This window comes from Anguilla anguilla, chromosome 3 (genome assembly GCF_013347855.1).
Source record: "Anguilla anguilla isolate fAngAng1 chromosome 3, fAngAng1.pri, whole genome shotgun sequence".
NCBI classification, from domain to species: Eukaryota; Metazoa; Chordata; class Actinopteri; order Anguilliformes; family Anguillidae; genus Anguilla; species Anguilla anguilla.
In genome coordinates, this window is record NC_049203.1 from 53,603,535 (window position 1) to 53,631,034 (window position 27,500).

General features: G+C 38.8%; 1 protein-coding gene across 3 annotated transcripts in view; it reads left to right on the forward strand.

The window, feature by feature from the left end:
* The window catches only part of nlgn3a (neuroligin 3a), a 208,625-nt gene that overhangs the window by 141,477 nt on the left and 39,648 nt on the right, over positions 1–27,500 (forward strand). For all 3 annotated transcript variants that reach the window (XM_035410161.1, XM_035410162.1, XM_035410163.1), the window contains one exon: positions 13,017–13,202. In XM_035410161.1, coding sequence (XP_035266052.1) covers positions 13,017–13,202 — 186 coding nt within the window. The remainder of the gene's footprint in view (positions 1–13,016; positions 13,203–27,500) is intronic.

The window sequence follows — 27,500 nt, forward strand, 5'->3', positions numbered from 1 at the left end:
GTCCCTGAGCTACAAATAACGTAAATAAATTCAATAATGTGTAATCTCAGGAACCTTCTGAAAATCTGTGTTCACTCCTCAATACATACAGGGTAATTCTCCATCTGTACAAATCCATTAAGATATACTGGTATTAATTCTACTTGTATGTCTGTAATTCTTATGACAGTAATGCTTATGAAATGACCTGCCCACTGAAATTGATATTTAACACATCACTGTTAATTTGTCACTTTTTCTCATTCAGTCGAACAGCATTGTGCTGCATCTGTACTTTTGCCATTTTAGAAAGTCCTTTAAGCCAGTCACACACTTAAAATGGCAGAGCAGCGATTCATTTATTTTCTGAAATGAATAAACTTGCCGCACAATATTTAACAAAAGTTCGATCTCTTCATTGTCCGTGGAGAATATTTGCAACGATTGGATGTATAACATGCCTCTGAACTCCAAGATGTTTCCTCAGGCATCTCTAACAAATCTGGATCATTCGCCATTGCAACACAACTGCATGATAATTCATTTCCACACTTCATAGGTTTAGTCCCCCTTTTCCTCAGGGGGGAAAAAAACAGGAAGAAGCTGGAAGTGAACGGAATTCAGTGTGTGTGTGCGTTTGTGTGTCTGTGTGTGTGTGTGTGTGGTGACTGTAGAAAAGCTTGCTTGTTCTGGTCTCTTCAGAGTTCTGAGCAGTGTTATTGACCAGGGTGCAGTAAACAGATGAAGCATACAGCAATACCATTGGTCGATGCTCTCATTCTGCAGCTCACGCCCCACCCCCTCCCTTTTTATAAACCATGTGTTTCGGAATTCAGGAATCCTGACCTAAAACTGACTAAACCTTGTGGGAATGGCGCTACCCCAGAGGGTTGGGAGTTGTGTGGGTGTTGGGTTGGGGGGGGGGGGAGGGGAAGCTGAGCGAGTCTCCCCATCACATCGTGAGACCATACACTGGAGCTTTATGCTGCTGCGTAGGAGGTGGCCTCACCCCTCCCTCCCCCCCCACCCACAGCCCAGAGTGTCCCATTCAGCCCCCGGTCTGGCCAGGGGAAGTCGGGGTCCTTTTGTCACAAGGCTCCTTTTTTTGTGAAAGTGTCAAGGCAGTGATTGTGTGGTCCTTTTCAAATCCGATCACCCCCCCACCCCTCCCCCACTAAGGACAGCGGGCCTCTGGAAAAGACTGGTTCGGACACACTGGCGGCCTTGTTAGCTGATACCCGCGAGGAGAGAGAGAGAGAAAAGGAGAGGGAGAGGGAGCAAGAGAGAGACGCGAGCAAGGGACACTGGCAGGAGGCCAATGCGGCTCCTCCATTGCGTCATCAGATTTCATCCCATCTCTGTCCTCCTCCTCCTCTTCTTCCTTTCCCTCCTCTCCATTAATCCGTGCCAGACTTTCCCCTGGGGCACAGTGACAAACATTAACCCCCCCCACCCCCCTCAACTCTCAGCCACCCCCCCCCCCTTCCCCCGCCCCATTGCTTTACACACATTCCATTATCTGCCAGCCTGAATGTAAGGAGATGTGCAGAGAAATAGACAGATCATTACAGCAACCCCCCCCCCCCCCCCCCCCCCCACAACTTCTATAACACTCGTGAGTTATGACCCCTTGTTAAAGAAACAGACTTTTAAATCATAATCAATATCAAAATATCAATGCCAAGAATCATGGCAAAATGAAATTGCTGCTGAGCTACTGTGCCACTGCAATATATTTAGCCCTCTGGAGACACAGAGGGGGGAAAATATCCCACTTGGTAAAGTACAGAAAGTCTTTACTCATCGACAGGAAAATTCTCGTTTCACTTCTACGATGAATTATTGCAATTTGTGGCAGTAATCATGTGTTGTGAGGCCGTTGCTGAGGGTTCTGTAAATATGCCGTATTGATTTTTTTTTCCACACTTTGTGTTTGAGATCACACAGAGAGACTGTGCTGTACAATACAATACTGTGGCAATACAGTCAGTGTCAGGGAGGCAATTTTATATTTCAGGCATGTTAAACGTAAGCATTTTCCTGTATGTAAAAGTGAAACGTTTGGGGCACTGTTGTAGTACAAATAAAGGTATGCTAATAATGGTTTGGAGATCAAGTGAGTGAAGGATAATGAATTGCATAGGTGCTTGAACATATTTTTCTACCTCATTACTATCAAATTAAAAAGAACGCATAACAAATGTAAGCTGTTATTAATTTTGGAAAGCAAGGTTTCTGTTCCTGAAATATATTTTATATGTTTTCCATTGAGTTGTTTTTGCTTTTTTTTATCTCTGTAACCGAGAGACTGTGTACCAAGATGGTCATCAGTTATTTGAGGTTTACGTCTTCCTAGATTATCACATGGGGCCTCTGGTTGTGTCTGAAAGGTGGACCTTGATGGCACTACTGACACTGGGGACAGCTTACTCAGAATCATGCCCGTCTACCCTAAAAAAGCACTCGAGATTCATTCTGCAGTGGCTTCAAGCAAGGAGGTGGTGTTTTTCTGTGGCTTTCCACAAATTTGGCCATAACCCTTTTTTTTTCTTCAAATTTATCGAGAGGGATACTCTGAAGCTCAGGTTATCTCTTGAGGTCAAGGGTAATAACCAAGGCCCTTAGCACAGGGCCCATTGTGACAGTGACCAGCACACCTTCAACACTCCCAATTTGATGAAATCTCAGGAGAATGGCTGTGTTTGCAACGTTTAATCATGTAAAAGAGTCGGCTGCAGACAGCTAAGAGCCCTGAGGTTGGCCCTGCTCGATGGCAGGGTGCTAATTTCACACTGATCAATGGCTGTCATTCCACTGACATCTGTAGGTAGCCTCCATGATTCTGAAATCAGTCACAACACAGAACCAAACTCACATTGCTTTTGCCCAATCTGGTTCTCTGCATTGAAATGGTCAAATCGACCAACACCTTCAAGGATGCTGACGTGACTCCAATTCCAACCGTGGAGTTATATTAGTGGTTTTCGGTGTAAAACGTATTCAATGTGAAATTGCAGGTTTTGCAAAGTGTATTGCAAGACATGACTTTAAAGGCCTCAAACTAAAGAACTGTTAAAACTATGTCTACATCAATATTCATAATGAACCCCTTGGGGAAATTCTAGCCTGTGCTTTTGCAATGATATGTAATATAAAAGATTGATTGTGAGTTGATATATATCCCATCAGAGGCTTGAGATCCCACATTAACAAGTAGACTTGACAGGTTGTATTTTTTCTCCAAATTTAGACTGATATTATTCTTTACACCATTTATTGTGGATTACACAATGTCACACAGCCAGGTGCTGTTGATTGTTTGATGTCTTGAAAGGTGTCTCTTTCCATCCCTTAGTTAGGGGTTTTGAGAAAATTATGTACTGATTAGCAACCATACAGCTTTGAGAAGTAAATGTTCACTGTGACCCATCTCATTTTAGCTGCAGTGTTATTACCACTGGGGGAATAGAAGATTAGGTTTGGCATTTTTAAAACAATATTTCAGCCAAACATATGTCAATAAAAATGGCATTGTTAAATTTGGCGTAACACTAAGAAACTGTTTTCACAAATTGACAAGTTCATTGTCACACAGTGCTAACATAGATGCTACATGCCTGCAGTGTATAATTATACAGTATACATTACATGCTAAGTTGAGTGCATAAAGGCCGTTCCTGAGGACATAAATAATGCATTTGTGATAACAAAAAAGTCTCTTCATCATGGCTCAAAGCTACCTTCTGAGAACTTGTGATAAAAGATATTTTAATGGTTATGGTTATGGTAGAGATGGTCCAAGATGTATAATTGGCTTACTGTCCTATCATGTACAGTATGCATCAGCAACGTGCTTCCTCTCATGCTGGCAAATTAGCCAATTAAGCCTTCAAGATCCCCAGCAGCTGAGTTGAAGAGAATTACAAATGATGTGTATGAGTTGGGAATATGATGGCACTCTACTGATGCGGATGTCTTTTTAATGATTTAAGGCTGCTTTTCAACATTGAATGAGAGCCAGATAGAGCTATAATGGTCAGGACAGTAGGCATGTGTAATATATCATAGCATTGCTAGTGTAATAGTTTGTCATCATGTACCATGTCACACAGTTGTAGTTCCATTCAATTTCCCTATCACATAATTGCAATCAGCAGACTCTGTAGATTGTAAGAATATTTAAAAAATATATTTCAACATCTGTATTACTTGCTAATATTTATAGCAGCTTCCAAACCCAACTGTGAGATTTACAATAGTTAGGCCCACAGCAATAGGCAAAGACTAGTCCACATACTCAGTGACTTTCCTGAAATTCTTAGATCATTTATGATTTGAAAGAATCTTGGATTCAGCTCTGAACCCGATCTGAAATGAATAAAAATTCAAAAATAAATAAATGCTGGATTCACATGTGAGCAGTAGAAATGTATGAAAAATTATCCTGTAGAAGGCGAGGACCTCATAGGAATACAAATTCATAAATAGGTTTATTTGCATAAACAATTCCTGTACTATGCAATCTTAATTGCATTGTGAAGGTAAAGGCAAGATACCACCTTTTCAATTGGAAGAATTAACCACACGCCATATTAAATACATTAGAAAATATCCTTGTATGCTTGCTGCACTTCATATCAGACTGTAAATTACCTTAACACTGTATCTGTGCTATATTTCACATTTAAAACAGTCTACATTACCAAGAGAAAGAATTGCAGTGAGTGAAAGGGTTGAAATAGATTTCTGTGGCTATTTACATGTTGCTCATACAGCCTCAGTTTGAAATGTTGCCCATTTGTTGTTTCAATCCATTACATCAATTGGCCATACAATTGCAGCAAAACCATTATAATAATGGACTATATAATTCCCATTCATTTGTCATGTCTGATTCTATGCGATGTGCGAGAACATTCATATAATAATTCCATTCAGCAAGTATCGTGGATGTAATCTCCAGTGTTCTGATATGCGCAACACAGGTTTTCCCCTAGGACCGGAATGAGCAAGGCTAGAAAAGATGAGGAGATTTTCACACTAGCGAGATGGCTCACAGTCACCATTCCCGTGGAAAGAAGAAAAAAAGAATCTGTCGCTCCCGAACACTCTGTCATCCTCGGAGGGCTTCTGAAGGAGAGCATCTGTTGATCCATTTGTCTCCTGCTCTGCTTCCTTTAGCGGCAAGGCGCCTCCATCAATAATCCGCTATAACCATTTTTATGTTTTATTATTTCGCGGCCTTACCGAAGTGCGTATGTGTGACATGAGGAGGTCAGCGTTTGGTAGGCGTGGCTTATCGCCTACAGCTGCAGCCTTTAGCCTCACAGTGATTAAGCTTTTTTATTTTTGTGGAGGAAGGGGTTGGGTGGGGGGGAGTGGTTTAGGTGTGTTCCACTGACATTAATCATTGTGAAGTGTTCAGCTTAGCACTATAAATACCAATATCACGTTGCCGGGTACAAAGGGAATTTGTGCATTGCCAACAAATACAAAATTTGCTTTTGCTGCAAAAACATGAAAGTTAACTCAATCTGTCTCTGTGCTCACCCAATACCCTGTTTTCTCATGTGACTTCGAAACCACTTCACTGTTTCAAATTAAGTTCTGTTGAGACATAATTTAAAATGAACAAATCAGTTTACAAGGGTTTTGTGAAGAAAATAATTTTAGTCTGGGTGGAAAGTACCTATAAATTAATACTACATGCCAATGTTGGTAATGGGACACTTTTATTACACACACTATACCAATTTTCAGGTTGAAAATATAAATATAACAACAAACATACAAATACGCAAATCAATGATAATGCTGGTCTTATTTATTTATTTATTTATTTATTCAATCAATCATTCATTTATTTAATACAGCATTTTCAAACATTTAAATTCAAAGCACTATCCAACAGGTAGCCTGTAGCTTCAATGTTTTGATTACTCATAAAATAGCATAGACAGTACTCTTCTTGTGATAATGCTAAATGTATTTATGTCTGGCAGAATATATAAGATATATTTTCAAGTTTACCAGTACCTACATTATAAATGTCTGATTTAATGGATCTGTTTTTTTTTTCTGTAATGTTACATGTAGTGTTGTTTCCTAGGTACACTACATACTCAGATGTGTGAACATCCAACATCTAATCCAAAACTATGGGCATATGGAGTTGGTCCACCCTTTGCTGCTATAACAACCTCCACTCTTCTGGGAAGGCTTAATACTAGATTGCTGCATTTGATTCCATTCAGCCAGAAGAGCATTAGTGAGGTCAGGCATTGATTGGGTGATTAGGCCTGGCTTGCAGTTGGCTTTCCAATTGATTGCAAAAGTGTTGGATGGGGTTGAGGTCAGGGCTCTGTGCAGGCCAGTCAAGTTCTTCCACACCGTTCTGGACAAAACCATTTCTATATGGACCTGGCTGTGTGCCCAGGGGCACTGTCATGCTGAAACAGGAAATGGCCTTCCCAAAACTGTTGGGGAAGCACAGAATCGTCTAGAATTTGGTCATTCTCTTTATCTCAGCTGCTGGGGATCTTGTATGCTGTAGCATTAATATTTGTCTTCACTGGAACAAAGGAGGTTAGCCAAAAAAAAAAAAAATAGCCCCAGACCATGAGGTGTTTTATGTATACTATATGTATACTATACTTTTGGTCATATAGTGTACCACATCACACTGTTGAACTTTCTTTTGAGCATTACATCATTTGTGCATTTATTATTAAATGTAGAGATGAGGCCAAGATGACTAGCTTATTGCAAATAAAGATTAGAGAGTGCAAGTGCACGGAAGAGGTAGTTTTAACAATGTTATGCCAGAACCTTGGTTTTTAAATGTGCCTAGACAGTGGTAAGCAGTGGTGGTGGATGAGAACTATTGTGGGATGCTAGTGAAGACACCAGCTAAGTGACAGATCCCTCTGTGAAGTGGCCAAATAGTAATTCATAGATTCATATCGTGTCACCCATGAGAGAGAGAGAGAACCAGTACCTTCAGGGAGTAACAGGATTTTTGAATGTTTGAACTGGTGATACAGCAGCAGGAGATGTATTACGTGAAGTATTGGGTATTGGGGTGAGCAGAGACAGCTATGTACTAAAATCACTGAAGACTTGGCTGCATTGTTATGGGATAACAGGGCAATGGATATGATAAAACATTCCGCTGATCCATAAACAAAGTACCTGAGTTTAAAAGAAAAAAAAAAACAGAAGATTTGTGATCTTTGTGGAGAGACCAGGAGAGAGTGCAAACTATTTGGGGTCCAGACAATATTTTTGGTGAAAAAAAAGTTATTTCAAAAAGGAAGGGCCGGAGTGATAACTGGACAAAGAATCATTTTCAGCATTTTACTATCTTTTTAAGGTAGGGATTTTAGACCTGTGTGAAGTTTGTGGAAATAAAAATAGATGAGGGAGTTTTGGGAAATAGATGAAAAAGGGGAGGGGGGAAGGGTCAGGGGTTCCCATGTATAACAGATTAGATACCTCATCTCAAAATCAATTTTGGACAAATTTGCACAAAGTCGCACAGGCATGAGCAGGTTAGCATGAATTATGCGCCTAATCTAAGGTGTTGAAGCTGTCTGTCGTGAAGATGCTAAGGCAGGGACAATCACTTTTTTTCTGGTTCTTCCAGCAGTTTGAGTTAAAAAGCTTGTGAATACCAGTGATTTAGATGATATGCAAGGGCAGAACTGTCAGAACAGTGGCAGAACTGGCAGAACAGTGGTGGAGGAAGGCAGGGATTGGGGGTGGGGGTGCAGGGAACTGTTTGTGGGGCTTCTTGGTAGCAGCTTCCATTATTGTGGCATAGTAAATTTTCTTCCAAGGCTGGCTTTGGCAGACTGTCAAGGTTTTGTTGCTCTCATTTACAGTATTGTGAACCACTGTATACATTTCTACGTGGTTTATGCTTTGTAGGCAAAATGAGAAGCCTAGATGGACTGGTAGGAATGCTCTCATCATTAAACATCCTCATGTCCTTATGAGTATACTGTTACTGAACCCAGAATGAATGACTTAAGTCTAGAATGGGAAGTTCTCGGCTGTCTGTGAGGATAAAATGGTGCATATATTCATTTGCAGTAAGCACTGAGAAGAGAACTATAGATGTCCCATTTTAGCACAGTGCTGATGTTAACAGATACTGAGAACAACATGTAACATACGAAGCTTGTGTGTCGGCTGCTCAGGTGCAATTCCAGTCTCTTTTGTGAAAACCTGAAATCCTTCTCAATCCACTTCACATCACGCGAGTAAATTTCCAAAGAATTCCCATTAAAATCAATTTCACGTACAGATCAATTCTTTTATCACCTGAAATGCATATCCATCTGCTCCTGCCTATACTGTATACCAAATGAGGCATATAATATAAAGAATGGTTTTCTTATACCACGTTTACCCTCACTGCCATTTCTCTCACCACCAGTCAAAGCGCATGCATTTCCTCTGCCATTCTGCAAACATCACTTGAATTGGATCAATGTACAATGGCCCATTCTTAAGATGCATGCTGCCATTTTCTCACTATATATTTCACTGGCAGGCCTTGAAGTATTTCAAATGGACATAAATCTCTTAGGGTTTTAATAGTAAGAATTAATTAATCCTCATAAGAAATCCTACAATTTCCCTTATTTTCTCCAGGAAAACTAAAGACCTTGCAGCATAGCCAGGCATTTGTTTTTACTCATTAAAGGCAATAAAACATTGGAATTTTATGTGGGTACAAAAACAGAGAATATTATTAATTTAATTGCAAGATTTACATTACCTTACACGAGTCTCCACTATATCTCTTATGCATTATGTTACAATATCTCAAAACTCACTGACCAATTACTGTATTTTGGAAAGACTGTTGGACAGAAAAAAGTATAGATATTTCCATGTGTATTTTGAAATGCATCTTTGGATTATACCAGAGGATAATTTGCTGACATTTTGATAGACAGCTAAAGTAGGACTCACAGTATTGCAAGCAACAGCAATTTTCTGGCTTTCACATTTGATGTACAAGTATCAAGAAAATAAAATAGTTTTAAGAAAATAATAATTTTCTCTTTTTTCCCCAATGTGGAAACTTCTTTATTCCCAGGTCTTTATCAGATCTTTAAATACGCAGAATTTTATATTCAGAATGTGTAATACAGTGAGATGAACAGACTGATTAGACTATAAAAGTGTGGCTGTGCATTGGCAAAAACACTTTAAAACTTTCCAACTATGCATGACATTGCAGTGCTAGAGAGGGTCCATATTTACAAATGGTATGGTATAAATAGATGGGCAATAATTAAAAAATCATGTGCCCAGTAACAGATTGCTCAGTCTTGCAGATGTAATAAATGGGCTGAGAATCTCAGCTAAGGATCTGAGAATCTGAGCTCACAAAACCAGATGATATCCTGTACCTATTTAGTAGTAATGCATCCAAGCATATTTTAAACATGCCTCCGATGTTAGAGAGTGAAACAGAGAAACCACTCGCATGTGTAGATCCCATTGATGTCATTTCCTTGATTCGTCTTCTTGCTTTTGATTGAGGTTGCGCGCGCAGTGTGGACAGCATAAATCTGACCCATTTTAAGCAATGTCGTGTTGCTCATCCTTTACAGACCCCATGCTTTCAAAAAAGGTTGCATTGTGAGAGACTTGAGCAAGCTGTGTGACTTCAGATGGCCTCAAGGTACATGTCAGCTTCCCACCCCACTGCTGTCACGTCACATCAGGGCGTTGCATGTTAGGTTTGAGTCATAATGGAAAAATAATAGAATATAGGCGGTAATTCCATTTAAGATTATCTTTCCTACGCTCCCAATTTCTTCCTACATTTTTTTTTTTTTTGTTAGTTTTGTTTTTGTGTGTTGGCTTTGTCATTTTAACCTTTTACAAAACTGGAATAAAGTTTAAATAAGCACATTGACCGAATATCTCTCCAAATCCTTTAATTAACACAGGGAGTGACATTCTTCCTCATTTCAGTAAGTTGATCAGTTGCCTAACTGTAAAGGTCACTTGCCCAAATTCAGAAACAAAAACATGATTGGATTACAGATTTTCTGTCAAAATAAAAACTAATACCATGACTTTCTTGAAAAGATGGCTGAGCACAAAGATGTAAAAGAAAATAGGAACTATTCACACAATATTCCCAGAAACTACTTTATCTTTGTATGAAAAGGCATGCTTTATATTAAAAACACAAAAGGAGAAAGAATACATCTAGGTATTTCTTTGTGGCTACCCTTTCCTTTGAAGCAATTTTCCTAGTTTATCACTTTATCAAATCTCTTGTTGTTCAAATATTTTGAAGCAATCTCTGTGAAACATAAATCGCTGTCTCTGACCTCTCTCCATTTCACGCTTGCCCATTGCTAGGCAACAGTGCACCAGAGAAAGCAAATGCAAACCGTGGACTAGTATCGTTTGCTGTGTCCAATTCATTATTATTATTATATAAACGGGTGTGGTGTGTTAACAGACAGTTAATTAATTATGCCAGCTTGAGCATAGATTTGCATCCTTCAAAGTTCAGTAACGCAATACAAAAAAAAATGGTGAACAAAATCTGTAGGGAATGCAAGTCACAAAGTATATGCAGGGCGAGGGTTTAAGGTTTTAAACAATGGAGGAATGCTGCACATAAAGCCATTCTTATGCAGCTTAGTCTTATTCAGTGATACTCATTAAAGTGGAGTGACATCTACATATATATTATTTCACATGATTCACTGCTAAGCTTAGGTATGTATCGTCTGAGTGTGTGCGTGGTAAACGTGTTATCAGTGCTAGAGGTTTGCATTCACAGGGCATAATATTTAAGTTTTCTTTTCCTTGAGGTATTTTAAGGCTTTCATTCCCCTGTGGAAATTTCCAAGACTCAGTGATTAAAATATATTTTTTATTTCTGTAATTGATACAATGCAAGTACCTTTGCACCTGTCACATCATCTTTTTTACTCTTGACTGCAGGAACATTAACAGCCACAGGAATAATTAGCAGTAATGACACAAACATAAGCTTCATGTAACTTTTTGGTAAAATTCCAGTAAAATAAGTCTTGCTTTACTTGTCACAATGTTGAAATTAACACACTTTCAACACATACAGTACGGCACAGTACCAAATCAGTGCAGTGTTACATTGAGGGGAAAACTATGTTGCCATTGACGTTTATGTATTTATTGCAACTGGGGGGTGGGAAATTGCATTAGAGGAAATGAACAGCAACAGTGGAATTTAAAAATGGAATTTAAAAATAGACTTTTCCAGTGCAATTGTGGAACAAGTTGATATTCATCTCAGAAAAACAACCCTAAATTGGAGAACATCTCTCATCTGATTAGCTCTCATGTTAGAGTGTGCAAAACCATCTTTGGTTGCACATGTCATGAGTATGATGTAATTAGGCAGAAACTGTAATAAGTTAAAGGGGAGAAGATAAATGGTGTAATAGACTAGTGTTACATTAGGCCTCTGACAACATTATGTATATATACAGTTATAAAATAGTATCCAGACTGTCTTTTGAAAATATATATTTCTGAAAATATTCAGTTTCACACTACTTGCGCAATTTTACAAAAGTTGCTGGTACTCTTAACAAGGGCCTTGCTTCCCGATCATGATGGAACGTCAAGGTGAACATCATTGATCAGACCTGACTGTGTTGGGTTTCCGCGAGAATCTCTCAAAAACACCTCAAAAAAGTGTCACCACAGAATATCCTAAACTGTGCCAAGGACGCTATGGATCATTGTACTCAAAATCAGTGTTTTATAGGATGTAGAGCGGGGCTGCTGGGTAGCTCACTCTGTAAAAAAACTCTGCTCGCGGCACATGAGCGGCCACCGCAGTCTCAGATCAAATCGTTTCGTGCCACTGCCAACTGTGACTGGAAACCCTGCAGGGGCAGCACAAAATTGGCTTTGCGTCGCCCAAGGAATGTGGCGGAGCGATTCAGTTGGTGGGGACAGCAGTAGTCATTGCTCAGGTGCCTCCTTGTTGGCTGCCCAGGTGCCCTTGGCTTGCTCTCGTGTACGATTGGGTTTCCTCGCCTTCCGTGTGCACGGCTTGTGGCAGTGGTGTGAAAAGAAGCAGCTGGCCGACACTGCGTGTTTCGGAGGACAGCTGCAAGCTGTCTTCACTCTCCCAAGCAGGGGTCATATATGAGCACACTTGTACATAGTTTACGAACTGGACATTCCAAATTCAGGTGGGATTGGAGATGACAAAATACATACATTAAAAATGTATATAGATGTAGAGATATAGAGTTTGTTGAAAAATAATCAATCAAAAATGATTTGATGATTTAAATTTAATCCTCTACAAACATAACATAATCTTTGCATGTAGCTGTGCTTTATAAAAGCCTGTGTGTTTCAGAAATTAGTGTACACACTAGGGCTGTGCCAGTAATTGGTGAACCAAGTAACCAAGGTAACATGCCTATGAACCTAAAAATCTATTAACATGCAGTTTAAAAGGCCATTCATTTACAGTATTTACTGTATTTTTCACATACCAAAGCAAGACACTAATGGAGCTATTATTCCCACTTGACACACAAGAATGTTTAAATATGTTGGATTGTTATTTGTCATTTATTTGAAGCTGCTGTTGTGACTGTTTACTTTTGTAATTTTATTTGGTATAGTTATTAATAACCTGTATGACAAGTTCACAAAACATTGTTTGTTTACACAGATTTTAATGGTAAGTAATCTATGTGAAATTTTTTAAAAAATAATGTGTTTGAATAAAAAATTGAACCAAGTGAAATGTCAAAAGAAAATGAGCCCTGCATCAACTGAAACTGCCTCCCATTTTAACCATTTACTGTGGTTACTTCATGCATGTTTAATCAAGTATTCTGTTACTGGCACAGCCCTAATACACACAAAGATCTGTCTTTCGCATTTTATCAAGAATGGACACTTGTTGGGACATTTATTTAAAAACCCAGTGCTAAACTGGTAACCCACCCCTGTGACTGATCACTTGCAATGATATTTTACAGGATTCCTCAGTACAGGTGACCAGGCAGCTAAAGGAAACTACGGTCTCCTGGACCAAATCCAGGCCCTGCGTTGGATCAGCGAGAATGTGGGATACTTCGGTGGAGATTCCAATCGCATCACAGTTTTCGGATCAGGAATCGGGGCCTCCTGCGTCAGTTTGCTTACCCTATCCCATCACTCTGAAGGTAGGAGCTTGCTGGACTGACTGTAACATGCATTGCTGCAGTAAACATTTGCCTTTTTAGTGTGTACACATTAGATCAATAATTATCTCAGATGACTTGTAATGGTTTCACACCTTGTAGAGTTCATTACCCCTCAACAATCAGAGCTGGTGAATGTAGAAGCAAATACAGGTAACTGCCAAAATAAAAGAAACACTTACTGATGTATAGAAAGCATACTGAAAGCAGATGCTTCCACAAAGGTGTGGTTCCTGGATTCATTATGCTATTAACATCCCAGCGTGCAAACAGTTCTGTATCAAAATGCTGGGCATGCCCATTTTCCCATTACTCGGCTACCATGGCTAGCAGAAGAGATCTCAGTGACTTTGAAAGAGGAACGATTGTTGAGATAAATTTGCAAAAAGGCTATTCAGACAACTGGACAAGAATACTTCTCCAATTTGATAAATACTTCTATTAACAATCCTGGAATATGCTTTAACACAACTGACTGTTTAATAAGCCCTTTCATAAACCCCAGCGCCCAGTTGTCTGAATCCAAATCTGAGGAATATGCAGACTGTTTTAGAGACACGATTACTATCATCAGGTCTGGTATCTGCCAACAACACAAGGCTCCTGAGTTCCAAGGAACACCTATTACACCATGTGAGGTCACACTGCAATGTTTTACCCTGGTTGATGCTGAGATGCTTCGGACGGTGGTAACAGAAACTGAAGCCTTAAACCTGCCCCCTTGACCCCATTTCCACCACTTTCTTTGAAACCATTTTTAACTGTGTGTCTGAGGAACTGCTAACCACCGTGAATCATTCGCTACAGCTGGGTGTTTTCCCTAGTGCACTTAAGACCGCAAAGTATAGGCCCCTTTTAAAGAAAAACAGTATTGACCCTTCAACATCCAACAATTTTAGACCACTATCTAATGTAATGTCATCTAAATTGGTTTTTAAAGAATTAAATGATTTTTTAAAAGTCAAATACTATATTAGCAATGATTCAATGAAGCTTTCGGGCTCATCACAGCACAGAGACAGTACTAGTGAAAGTGGTATGCAATATCAGATTAAATCTAGATGCCAAAAGGCTCTCAGTTCTTATACTTCTCAGTTCTACATTCAATACAGTGGATCAACAAATTCTTGGAGACAGACTGAGGAAATATGTAGGCCTGTCCTCAGATGGTTTACCTCTCTGGTAGAGATTTCTTTGTTGCAGTAGATGAGTATTCATCTAAAAAATCAGAGTTAATCTGTGGTGTTCCTCAAGGATCAATTTTAGTGCCACTACATTTTAATCATCAGCAGACATGCCATTTTCTTTCACACTTATGCTGATAATACACAGCTTTATGTTGCTGTCTCTCATGATGACTCAAGGACTATTGACACCCCTTTTCAATGTCTTTTAGATGTTTTATGTAATATTTTAGATATCTGGATGGCACAACCTTAATTAAGAGGCACACAGACCGTAAACCACCTGCAAAATTATACTCACTAGGACTTACCCCCCCACCAACAAGCTAAAAACTTGATTCGAATTAAACTTTGATTCTCATATCAGGAATATCACCACATCTGCCTTCTGTCATCTGAAAAATATTACTAGAGTGCAGTCTTTTCTCTCTCAGAGCAATACAGAGACACTGGTGAATGCTTTTATTCCTAGCAGGCTAGACTATTGCAATGCTCTTCTATCTGGTCTCCTCAAAAAACCCATAAATCAACTACAATTAATTCAGAACTCTGCAAAATGTTCTGACAAGGACCAAAAGGACAGCACATATTACACCTATCTGAAAGTCTATACAATGGTTAACAGTTAGTTTTCATATTCTTTTTATAGTTCTTTTACTAGTTTATAAAGCGCTGCATGGCTTTGCATCAGGCTACATGTCTCAAATGCTTGTAATGTATGAACCAGGAAGGCCCCTCAAGTCCTCTCGGAGCAACCTTTTAAAGGTCCCAAAAAAGCGAAACCTTTGGTGAGGCAGCATTCAGCTTTTATGCTCTTAGTCACTGGAATAGCCTCACTGAAGATCTGAGGGCAGCTGCAAATATTGATATTTTTAAATGCAAGCTCAAAACTTACCTTTTAAGCTTGGCTTTTATCTGATTTTCTATTTTTTATCAGGAAACTTGTATTCATTTATTTCATTTTTCATTTATTTTATCATTTTTATCTAAAATTATTATCTTAAATTTTGGTTTTTAGTTGTCGCCATTGGTTTATTGTTTTACCTTTGTTCTTGTTTTACATTGTTTCTTGTCACATTTTCATTTGCATGGAAAGCACTTTGAACTGCATTCACTTGCATGAAAGGTGCTACTGTATATAAACAAAGTTTGGTTGATTGATTGATTGATTAATTGGTAGGAACTTTGGTGACCAATACTGCTGAACTTGCTGATGTTTCACTAGGAACAGTGGCAAAGGTGATGTTGATATGGAAGTCTGAGGGAAAGACATCAACAAGGGGTAACTGCGGCTTAAAGCACATAATCCTTGACCATGATGCCTGTGCACTGGTTTGAGATGCTTGGCAAAACAGACAAACAGCTCATCATTTGACTACAAATACCAGTCTAGATGGTACTATGGTTGGTGTTTCCCTTATTTTGGCTATTACCAGTTACCCCCTGAAGGCTGAAAAAACTTCACCAGAATCTATACTTACAACCTTTAGTTCAAGAGAGCATTTCTCCAGCCAATAGACCACCCGTTGCCCCAAGGTACCACTGTATATAGATAGAGTTGTCACCCTTTATGAATAAGCTTCTTGAGAGGTTCAGTCAACATTGTACCACAGGCAATTCTGTGGCATATCTATCAGCAGGCGTAACATTAGCTTAATGCTGACTTGAAGATGATGGCTTGATGAGCCTTTTCTTAAAGTACAACAGTTTGTGAATTATCTTACATTGTAAAAACTGTAAGCAGAGAACAGTAACCCCTGACATTCTTTTTTATCATGAGAATGTTGCTATTCAGATATGTTGGAGGGTTGGTTACGAGGCTGCATCCATCTTATGAACATAACTTGTCTTATCATTCCCTGTGTTCACCTGTTTCACTGCATTTCAATAACTGTTATTTGCATAATAGAAGCGCTACAAATTTGATTTGTTGTGTTCTTTGCTGCTTGATTTATTTTCCTTTCTGCTCGTTTGCTCACTTAACACTTTACAAAATGAATTATGCACCATATCTCCTATGCTGTCCGCTCTTGTGCTTTGATAAGAATGCAATAGTAAATGTGAGATAATCATTGTAGTACAAGATCCCTTGTACTACATGCAGCGACTAGAGGTGCAACTGCTAAGAAAAGCATTTGGTTGTGTGTGGCCGGCTGTACAAACCACAACATTATCTCACTATGCTTAAAAAAGACAAATCATTGAAATATTGTGGATTGAGTGTGTTACAAGAAATATCTGTAATCACAAGACCAATAAATAACATTTTTTTCGGTGTTGACACTGCAGGTTTTGAATTCAAAAACCCGCAAGCGGAACCTGATAATGATCTCCTAGTCCCACAAATAAATGCAAACCACAATGGATGAGTTCCAGATCGTGCCAAACAAGCACTATTTAAATAAAGTTTTGGATTTCAGATAGCATAATGTTTCTTTTTCTTTCTTTGTTTTTAATGATGCTTGTCAGATGCCTAACCAGTTGCATGTCCCTGCATGCGCTCCTTGTTTATTCCATGACACATGATGGCTAGGTTCTGGTCAAAATGCTAGGATGCATTAATGTACCTATACAGATTGCCAGTGTAAAGACAGTTGTGTCTTTTATGCACATATAAATCTGTGGCTCAAAAGTCAAAAGTGAGAATTAGGACTATTAACATACAACCAGGAGGCAGCAGGTCTGCCTCCAGAGTGGGTCTCAGCAGTGTTACTTTTGAGTAATGCCCATCATCGAGCATTTATTGTCTTATTTTATTTGTTCTTTTTTTGGGGACAAATGCAATAAATCATTGACATATTGTTAAAACCATACCCTCAGGGGCTTCAGCGCAGTCATTCAGTCAGTTAGGGCTGCAACTCACTTGACATGAATTTAAAGGGTAAAAATATGAGCACCCTCAGGTCCATTTAAAAGGTGGGTTTAAAGTCTTTGTTTCTGTGCTTGCTGTTTGTGATATTAGGCCTCAACCATTTTTTTTATTTGAAGGGATATTGGTATATTTTTGCTTAGCATACTCAAGGATTTATAACACTGTTTGTTCACTGTATCAGCAGTATATAGAGTATATAGTGCATGTATACGGTATATATACATTATATATATATATATATATATATATATATATATATATATATAAGCACACACACATACATATACTATATATATTTATTTATTTATTGTTATTTATTTATTGGGTGATGTAATCTGAAAATGATTTCACCAAATTAACGAATAATTCTCAAAGCTAACAAATCTCTGAAACATCGCGCATTTATCACACCATTTATTAACATGTTGTGAATTTTTCACAATTGCACAACTGTGCTCATTCATATAACAATTAGAAGCTGATTAAGTACAAGATTACAGGAAACCAATCCTGGGTTAGTACATTGGGAGTTCTTTATAAAACGTGTGTGCTCTGCAAAGTATGATGCTACCAAGCTAGATGGCTCCCTTATTTACTTGAGACACAAAAGTAGGAGCTAACACCCCTGTATGTGAGCAGCCTCTGTGTTCTCAGTCAGCACTTGCATGAGCGCAGGCAGTGCGGAGCTAGCATGCTGGGAGGCAGGCGCCTCCATAGATAGCTTCAGGCCTTTGTTTTGTCAAATCTTCATATATTCAGAAGCCAATTGCCTGGAATGTTTAACATGTTGGCACAGTCGCACACAACACCTCGTTAATTTTCCACAAACAGATGTTAGGCCTCGATAACCAGGTACTTTACCATGACTGCAATGTTATATTTCCTGTCAGTCAATTAATTAATTAAACAGTCTATCAATTAGGTCTATATAATTTAGCCCTCACTGAAGATTGCCGCTTGAATAATAACTCAGTAAATTATTAGTCATTAACCAAGCATACGTATACGGGGGACCCCTGGTCTGAGATGCTAGTAGTTTTGATTTCTCTAATTTTGTATGGGTTCATGGGAGTCTGCTGTCCTGTGAGATACAGTATCTACAAAGTATTTCTCTATAAAGACTCTCACGGAAATGTAAAATTTTGTGAGATGCTCTGGATAAGCATGTGCTAATTGTCAAGAAGTAAAGTTAAATAGAGTTGCAGGGATTGTTCAAAAGTGAAAAAATACTCGAAGGACAGATGAGTGGCTCTGACAAAGTGCATTGGCCGTGACAGCAAAACGTATAATTTCAACATATTGCTTCTAATCAAGTAATTTCACATTTGAAAATCTGGCAGCAACAGTGATTTTGCACATGTTAACCTTCCTGACCTGCGTACGTACGTCATCGCTGAGGGTTAAGGATACGCATGGGTGAAAAGGAGGGTACAGGATGTAGCAAATCTTTGTCAAAACAAGCACAATCTGAGCTGAGTGCCTCTGCATATATTGCAAGTAGATGATTCTTCTGCTCAGCTGTCGGACATTGAGGGATGCTTGGCTTGACTCTCCATTAAGAGGTCTCCATAGCTAGAACGAGGTAATTTCAACAGTTCCACTTTGATTCCTATTACGAGGGATTTTGTGTGTTCCCATCCTCCAATTTGCATCAAAGTGTTACTAATTGCCTTGATTTCCTCTGATGAATGATGACTGCTTTTGGATTGAAATTTTACTATAAATGCATTTTTTATTCATACTCTATAATGCCACGCTCCACGTAGCATGTTATTATACTGCCAGAGAAACCAGCTCTCTGCTCTGCAGTAAATTGGATATTACTGATGCTGATTTCTTTTTTTCCCTGAATGGAACAGAAAATGTATGCCTTAGTTGGTTTTTCTTGAAAGAAAAAGACCCAGAAAACCACATAGAATCTGGAAAATTGAACCCGGAAGCTTTCGACAGCGATAGGTGTGGGTTACCAGTGGTAATCAGCTTTCATACATCTGAACAATATTCACCAAAGTAATGGTTTCTGCAATCATGTGAAGTATTTGATGGAAGCGGGCTGCCAAAAGTGATAAGAAATCCGAGAGCAAAAGTCATACCAAGGATGTATTTACCACGCGTCAGCTTTTTGAAAGCAGTACCCTTTAACAAATGCGGTTACATTCTTGGTGCTTTCCTTTCATGGCCATGGCCAGTGAAATGATATCTTATCAGAAAAAAACATCAAATAATTCAAAGGTTACAATGTGCAAGTCACAGGATAATAATAACCCGGGCTAATTATTCTCTGAGCTTTTCTATAGCTGTGAGATTTCCTTATATGTAAGTCTGACAACCATGCAACATACAGTACATAAAAGAAATTAATCTAGAGTGCCCTTTACCATAGAAAGCTGCTAATCACATTTTCAGCTAAAGTACAATGTTTACAATGAGACTGACAACACTGGGTGAAAAGGATACTGAAACCTATGTCACAAATATATCCTGTCTGAGATAAACATAGAATGGCATTCAGATGCTAACACTTAAGTCATTTAACAGAGCAATATAAACACCGTTGTTTGAAATGAGCATCTGTTTTCATTCTCATTTTGCCTCAATTAAAAGAATGATGGATATCGAGCTGGAAATATATTTTATTATGGATGGTCCTTCATTGGCTCTTATGAGCAATATTTTTGAGTCCTGGAAGAACTTTCTTTTCCATGTATTTTGTTTTTGTTGCTATTTGTTTATTTACTTAATTTTTTATTTGTTTGCTTTGGCTATGTTCATAAAATAGTTCAGCAGTTCCTTAGGCGGGTGTAATATACGGTAACATTATTTTTCGAAATTTTCTCACCTGCATTTCAATCATCCCTCAGCTCGAGGTCAGTACAGCCTTCTTTGATCACACGTGCGAGACAATTATCGCATTACACCTCCCCAGTCATCCATTCAGTTTAGTTATTAGAACCACCGACATGTGACCATGCATTGTGTTATATCGATGTGCTGTATTGGTCTTTTTAAATCTGTGGAAAGTAACCTATACACACATAAAAAGTGCAGTTTTATCACATGCATGAAAAATTATAAATAAAAGGTAATGCATAATAATGAAATGAACTGCAGTAGAAGTAAGCTGCTCAAATATAAAATAGATTTAAACAGATTGAAATTAAAAGAAAATGTATGTTTTAAGTTTGATTTCATTTAATTTAATTGTGGTCATATTTTTTCACATTATCCTTTGTCATTCCTTTACAATGCTTGGTGTAAATTTGACCGTATGATTTCTCCTTGGAAAGATTTGTTCTCCGGAACCCCCCAGTGCCACTGCAATGCTGTTTTATTGTGCAAATAATTTGTAATGTGCAGCCTTAGAAGAAAAGTTCTTGCAAAATTGTTTTTGTCATGTGAACTGTGCAGACTTGCATGGGGTAAAAACCCTCAAAAATATTTCCTCAGTTCCAGCTGAAAGAAACAGTTTGGAGTATATTGGAGTTCTAATATCAGTTTCTTTCTAACTTCTCTGAATGTTTTGTGGCACTGATGCATTACTATTTTCACTGAGTTGTACATCTTCTGAGCATGTGCTTGGCAGTCATTTTAAATTGCTCAATACCATTGCACATTTCATGTATTCGGATTTCTATCAACCAGTGGATCATTTCACCAATTTTTTTGCTATGTTCCCCGATTAACATGAGCTATGCTCCTAAATCCTTGTCACACAAGAACTCGTCAAACTGTGCAACCACAGTCTTGGCAAATCGTCCATCTCCAGGCGCACAAATCAGGAATGGACATTGAGATACCAGCAATGGGACAACACAGCAAAATACTAACTGCCCCAATCTCACTTTGCATGGTGGAGTTTTAATGGCAGGCCTGAATCTAGCTTTGCTATTTTGTTCGTTAGAAGTACTGAGTAGTGCAACTTTCTGTTCCATGTATGCGGTGAAAACCCTTTTTAACAGCCTGGTAGGCTTTCGACATGTAACGTACATTATCTCAGACGAGCGCAGTCGCGTTGTTGAGATCCAAAACAAAGGCCGACAGGCATTTCTTGATGCTGTCCATGTCTAAACAGCAATTTACAGCAGCAAAGTAAACCCTATCTGTGAGGACTAGGCTCTTTTCAAATCGGATGTAATTGACTTCCCTTGCAAAAAAATTAAATATTCAAAATGCAATTATCTGTGCCATCTGTTGACTCGTCTTTGTCCACAGACGTGCTGTGAGCTGACATGACCACTTACTTTACATTATCATGTGCATCTGCAGCCTGTGGCACATACATCTGCCCAAGCTCTTTTGCAGAGGGGACTGCTCCATCATTGGTTAAATGATAATTGGGAAATGTACATTGCCTAATTTGCGGTTATTTTATAGAAGACCCCAAATGTATGACCTCTAAAAGGTATTGGACAAATCATGGATGGCATTCGTAAAATACCGGATTATCTTCAAAATCCTCCTCCTCACCTATACAGTAAGTCACTCCATGGCTTGGCTCCAGTCTATCTAGCTGACCTGCTCCGCCCCTTTACCCCCGGGTTTTGTGGTCTCGGATCCTCTGACTCTGCTCTGCTCGTCATTCTTTTCACTAGGCGATGGTGACTGAGCCTTCTTGGCCGCTGGCCCCAAGCAGTAGAACACCCTCCCACCCGCCACCCGCTGCTCTGATACCATCAACACTTCCAAGTCCAGTCTTCTGGCCCAGCTGTACAGACTCGCCTTCCCGCTGTCTGTCACGGGTCCGGGGTTGCACTATCCCTCCAGTTACTTTAACCATTTTACCTTCCCTTTTTGACTTTTAAGAACAGTGTCCTTTAGTTGGGGAAAGGCATTTTAAATGTAATCTATTATTATTATTATTATTATTATTATTATTATTATACATCCATCCATTATCTAACCCACTCATTGGGTGAGAGGCAGGAATACAGCGTCCATCACAGGGCACACACACCACTCATACACTCATACCTAGGGGCTCATACTCATACTCTCCAATTAACCTAACCTGCTTAAATCATCCGGTGCAGGCATGGGGAGATTATTAATTAATAATGCAATTTTTATTATTATTATTATTATTATTATTATTATTATTATTATTATTATCTATGCATGGTTCTACTGAGGACTCTCTCATGTTGCTGGTCTCCAACAACAACAATTTTATTTATTTATTTTAGTGTAAATGTTTATACAGTATAACATTCCATTCCATCATGCAAGATAAACCATTTCAAATTCACCAAATTAATTTGCAAAACAGTGGTGCATACACATTAGCAGGATTATTCACGCTAGTACAAACACAAATTAAGTGGTCTTTACTAGAAATTAATAATATGATCACTGTCAAAGCACAGTGGGATTCTCATACAATAGCAACTAATATCTACAAATATTGTTTAATCGGGTAATTCATTATTGTAGGTTTGTGCAAACTTTTGTTTTTGACAGCTAGTGTAAGTAGGGAGATGGTTGTCTTATGTACATGTATTAGCCAGTGAAGCTACATGCTGCATAGAATAATAGACAGCTAGAGTAAACCATTTTTCTCACACTGTGAGATACTTGGTGTGAAAAATTGAGTTATTTGCTAAATAATATAGGTCTATTATATGTTCTACTGAATTTCTGTAATTTATTTATTTATTTACTGACTTGCTTCTTCACATTGCTTGACTTGCTGTATGTCCACATTTCTTGACTGAAACAGCACTGCCTACAACAGAAAATAGAAGTTCTACTTTTAGAGGACCAAAGACCATGGGTGTTGTCTTCTTCTTCTTCTTAAACTTCTCTTCTTCTTCTTCTTCTATCATTAGGACCTTCCATTGTCCTAATCATACCCTGTCAATCTATTTTGCAGAATGCTATTTTCAAAATGAATTGCATTTTATTTTATTTTTTTGAGATCAATAATTTTATTATTATTGACACAAGAGTACAGGCATATGAAGAAACAGTTGCTTTTGTTGCTTTTATAACCCCCATAAACGGTGAAATCAATGTATTTTAATTTAGACATTGTATCAGTAAGTTCACAATCTACAGAAGAAATGAATCTTCACCACCCTTATGGCCAGTGTATGGATTGGAATCTGGATTTGTGTTTAATTGTTACGTTCTGGGAACCTGAATGCAGGGTGGGGTCCCATGGCATGTGTGCATTGTTACCATATTTACAGAGTTACCTCACAATCAATATTTTATTCAATTTAACACAACATGCAAAGTAATCCTTTGTTTTGTTTTCCCCATTGCCTCATTTGTACTCTAATGAATGCTTTTTGTGCTGATGTGGGCAGGACAGTAAGAAGTGCATTGTGGAAGATGCCAGAAGAAAAATTTATTTTCATTCATTTTAGTTTGAATACTCCTTATTTCTTAAAAAAGCAATGTCTATACCATTGGCAAGAGTCAGGCTTTGTGAGCGCACTGGCTCCCCCATCTGGGTGTGCCGTGGCTGGACATCCATGGGTTGCCAAGGTGATGCGGCTCTCCTGTGAAGTCCCTGGCACAAAGTGCACTGCAGGTGCATGCCTCAATATTCCAAGTGTTATAGAATATCCTTGCACATTTCTCAGCGCATCATTTTATCACAGTAATACTGTACATACGCTGTTGCGGCAGCACTCAGGTGAGTGCATAACCCCGACAGCCTCTGCAGGTGTCAGAGTAGCGAAAAAAATGCTTTGATTCGTTTCAAGTTTCTACAAAATCTATGGGTGACATTTTCAATATTGCTGTACAAAATGACAAGCAGGGAGTCAAATGCACAGTAAGAGGGTGATTACACGGTTTTAGTGACAGAGGTAATAAGCATTTCGCTCTGTCAGATTTCTTTTATTCTTTTTCCCCTTTATTGGATTGATTAAAGATGCATGGATCTTATTTAACGAGGCAGTACCTTGTGTGGCTGTAATGAATCTATTGAAACATCTAAGATGTGAAACTTAAAACCCAGTCATTAAAGCAAAGTCACACACAGCTGGAAAGAGCACAGGCTTAATAACAGGATTCAACAGTTGTGGCCCCACAGAGAATATATATATATATTTTTATCCTTGTTCCAGCACCCAGCATCAATTGTGAGAAAAGTTCTGAAGCAAGGACATTAGCCGATCCCACGTTGTATTATCTTTCTGGCATCGGGCTCACTCTAATTGAACATGCAGATTTTGCTTTTTTCCCCCTCTCTCCTAATAATAATTATGATGTAAAATGAGAGATGGCTGAAGACTGTGCCAGCAGAATATTAAGTAGCTGGAGATTTCAGATGCGAGCAGGGGCGGGTGGTGTGTGGTTGTTGTGGAGGGGGAGGGGGGGGGGGCGGTGGCTGTGGAACCGGTGAAGGTCATTCTTTTTTTTTTTTTTTGCTTTTTTTCTGTTCCTGTAACTAATCAGCCTAAAAGCCTTGCCTCTAAAGAAGTGCTCCCCTTTTAATGGAAAGTCTCCGACATTAAAGAGTGGGGATGGGGAGGATCCCTCATGCCTGTGTCAGCTTTCATTTTTATTAAGACTTCTGGCTTATTGAAGACCATAAATGTACTCGCTAAATGGTGCAGTTTTATTACAGGGACGCAGTCTATGGGATGCTTGGTAGTTCAGAGGACCGCCTCTTGGGCAGTGGCGCCTGGCGCATTCGCAGATCGCTGACACAATACCTGCTTGCTTTTGTTGATTTTAGAATTGGACCGGAGGTGCATAAAATCCTACATTATTGTTCTTATTTATTCATTTAATTGTTTATGCGCTTAACAGTTATTTTTGAAATCAAGGAGTTGTAAAAATGTGCTATAGGCAGCTCGGTGAAAATAGATATTGGAAATAATCTTACTTGCAAGGAAAGAGGAGTATGGGTAAGGACTGGAGTGGAAAGTAAACAGAGAGCTCAAAATCTTCGCCTGCAGACGTTTTCAGGGTGAAGACATTTCAGTGAGCCTGCACTTGACTTTCATGTGCACACCCACAGCTCTACAGTTGCAACTATGATACTGCTATTTTCTCCCCCTGCACACGAACTGTCTCAGTTTCATTCTTACAGTTAAGTGCATATTTTATCATTTACATATCTCCTTTTTCTTCTAGAGTAATCATTTCATTTCTGTAAAATAAATGTACCTTGTCTGTACTCTTAGAACCATATCTCCCTCTCTCTCTCTCTCTCTTTCACCCTCTCTCTCAAATGGGTTTTCTTACTCCTCCCTCCTGAGCTCTTGAAATATTGACCATCCGTTTACCAAAAATTGCCCCACTTGACAGATCAGTGATATGAATAGACAGAGAAAGGATGGCTAGATAAAAAGTGAAATGTACATCAATACCTAAATTGAGATATTACCATCTGGATTTGACCTCAGGAAATTGCACAAGTCTATCTGTATTGGTGAATTGCTCCCTAAAATGAAATCCAGAAGACCTCACACTGAGCTGATTCACTGACTTGCCTGGCTCAGACACACATCTAGATTTTATGCTTTTACTGCACATGGATCGGAGCCAGTCATCTTAGCTCTGCATCACTGCCGCCCACAGATAAATGAGAGATATTATGCCAGCTGAAAGGAAAACATGGATCAGAGCTCCAGTGATGGGAATTTTACCGGTGATCATGTGGAGGTGAGAGCTTAAAGTGCAATGCTGTTAGGCTGGGGAGTAAGCACTAACGATGCTAAGAGGTTGACTGCAACACTGTAATATGTAAGCGTATACTGTAATACATCACTGTACATGTGCACATATACAGATATACACACACATCCTCACGCACCCACACACACACACACACACACACGCACGTACACACACGTACACACACACCCTTACAAAAAATCTGATGTGTTCAAAAATCACATGTGACCACCCAACATGTGAAGAGTACACATGTGAACTATAAAAACTATCCCACCTATAAGATGAGAGAGGGAAAAGGTAACCTATGCTAAGTCACATGCTTTGTTTTTACATTTGAAAATTGTGGTTCACAGTCAGTCACACGAGAAAGTGGAATTTCTCGTGATTTCATGCCACAATATTTTATGTTTTATTTTTTCATGTGGGAATTTTCATTCACATGTGAAAAAGCCAATCGCGTGTGAAAGTGTGCAGTTCACTCGTGACATTTTCTTTTCACATGTGATTTAATGTTAATTAATTAAAATGTTAATTTCACATGGGAAATTGTGATTTTTACATAAGGTAACACGCATGCGCACACACACACACACACACACACAGACATGCACATACACACTGGAAGCCTAAAACGATCGCATCTTTAAAACCAGAGTCAAAATACACAGGTTTTAATTGGAATCATTTATTGGAATGGGTAATAGGCGCTCATTGCGTAGCTGTAAATCGGTTTTGTGAGTTAATGATCAATAATGAAACAAGCTGTGAGAGGAGCTCATTAGAATGTTATTTTTTTCTTCGTCAGCTTTCCGACAGACAAAGCCTAATAAGAATCAGTGCAAAACTAACCTGTCTACAGCTGACAAACTGCGAAAAAAAAAAAAAAGAAATTCTCAAAAATGAAATTGTTAGCTGCAAGTAATGTCATAATGAATGCTGCATATATGTATCAGAGAAGCTGAGAGCTATTGGCCAAGGAAAGCACAAGAAGGATACAAGAAGAGAACTGAGTTCAAAGCAAGTCAGTGATGGTTCTTGCCTGTCAGAAAAGAAATATCAGTGAGGGAAATAACATTCTAACAGGAGCAGCGGTCTGCAGACGAACAGGCAGCTGCAGTCGAGCTAGCCATCACAAATTAAACCTCTTGAAAAGTTAAGAAATGTATTTGTCAAAGTGAAATGCTTTAAAGAGAAAGGTAATGTTTCTATGTCATTATGCAGCTCTGTTGGAAACTTGGTCCTAACTCACTGATTTTAGATAAACCCAAGACGCAGATATATAGGGAGAGGTGTATGTACAGTTTTTGTCAATAGAAAAATTTGACTCATCCATTAATGATTACTTTTTTCCATCCATGATAATGAAGGCAATCTATGTATTGCACAATACCCATCTCTAAACGGAATAACTGCTAATTCTACTTTTGGGTACATACCCTGTTCGGTAGGCCAGCTTGTCTATAACTGCCGTATTACATATATATTGTGTGCGTTTATGTGCATTTGTTTATAATGTTCCACCACATATACTCACAGACGTGATGTATTAAAGCAGCAGAGATGTGAAAAGTACATGCTTTTATGTGA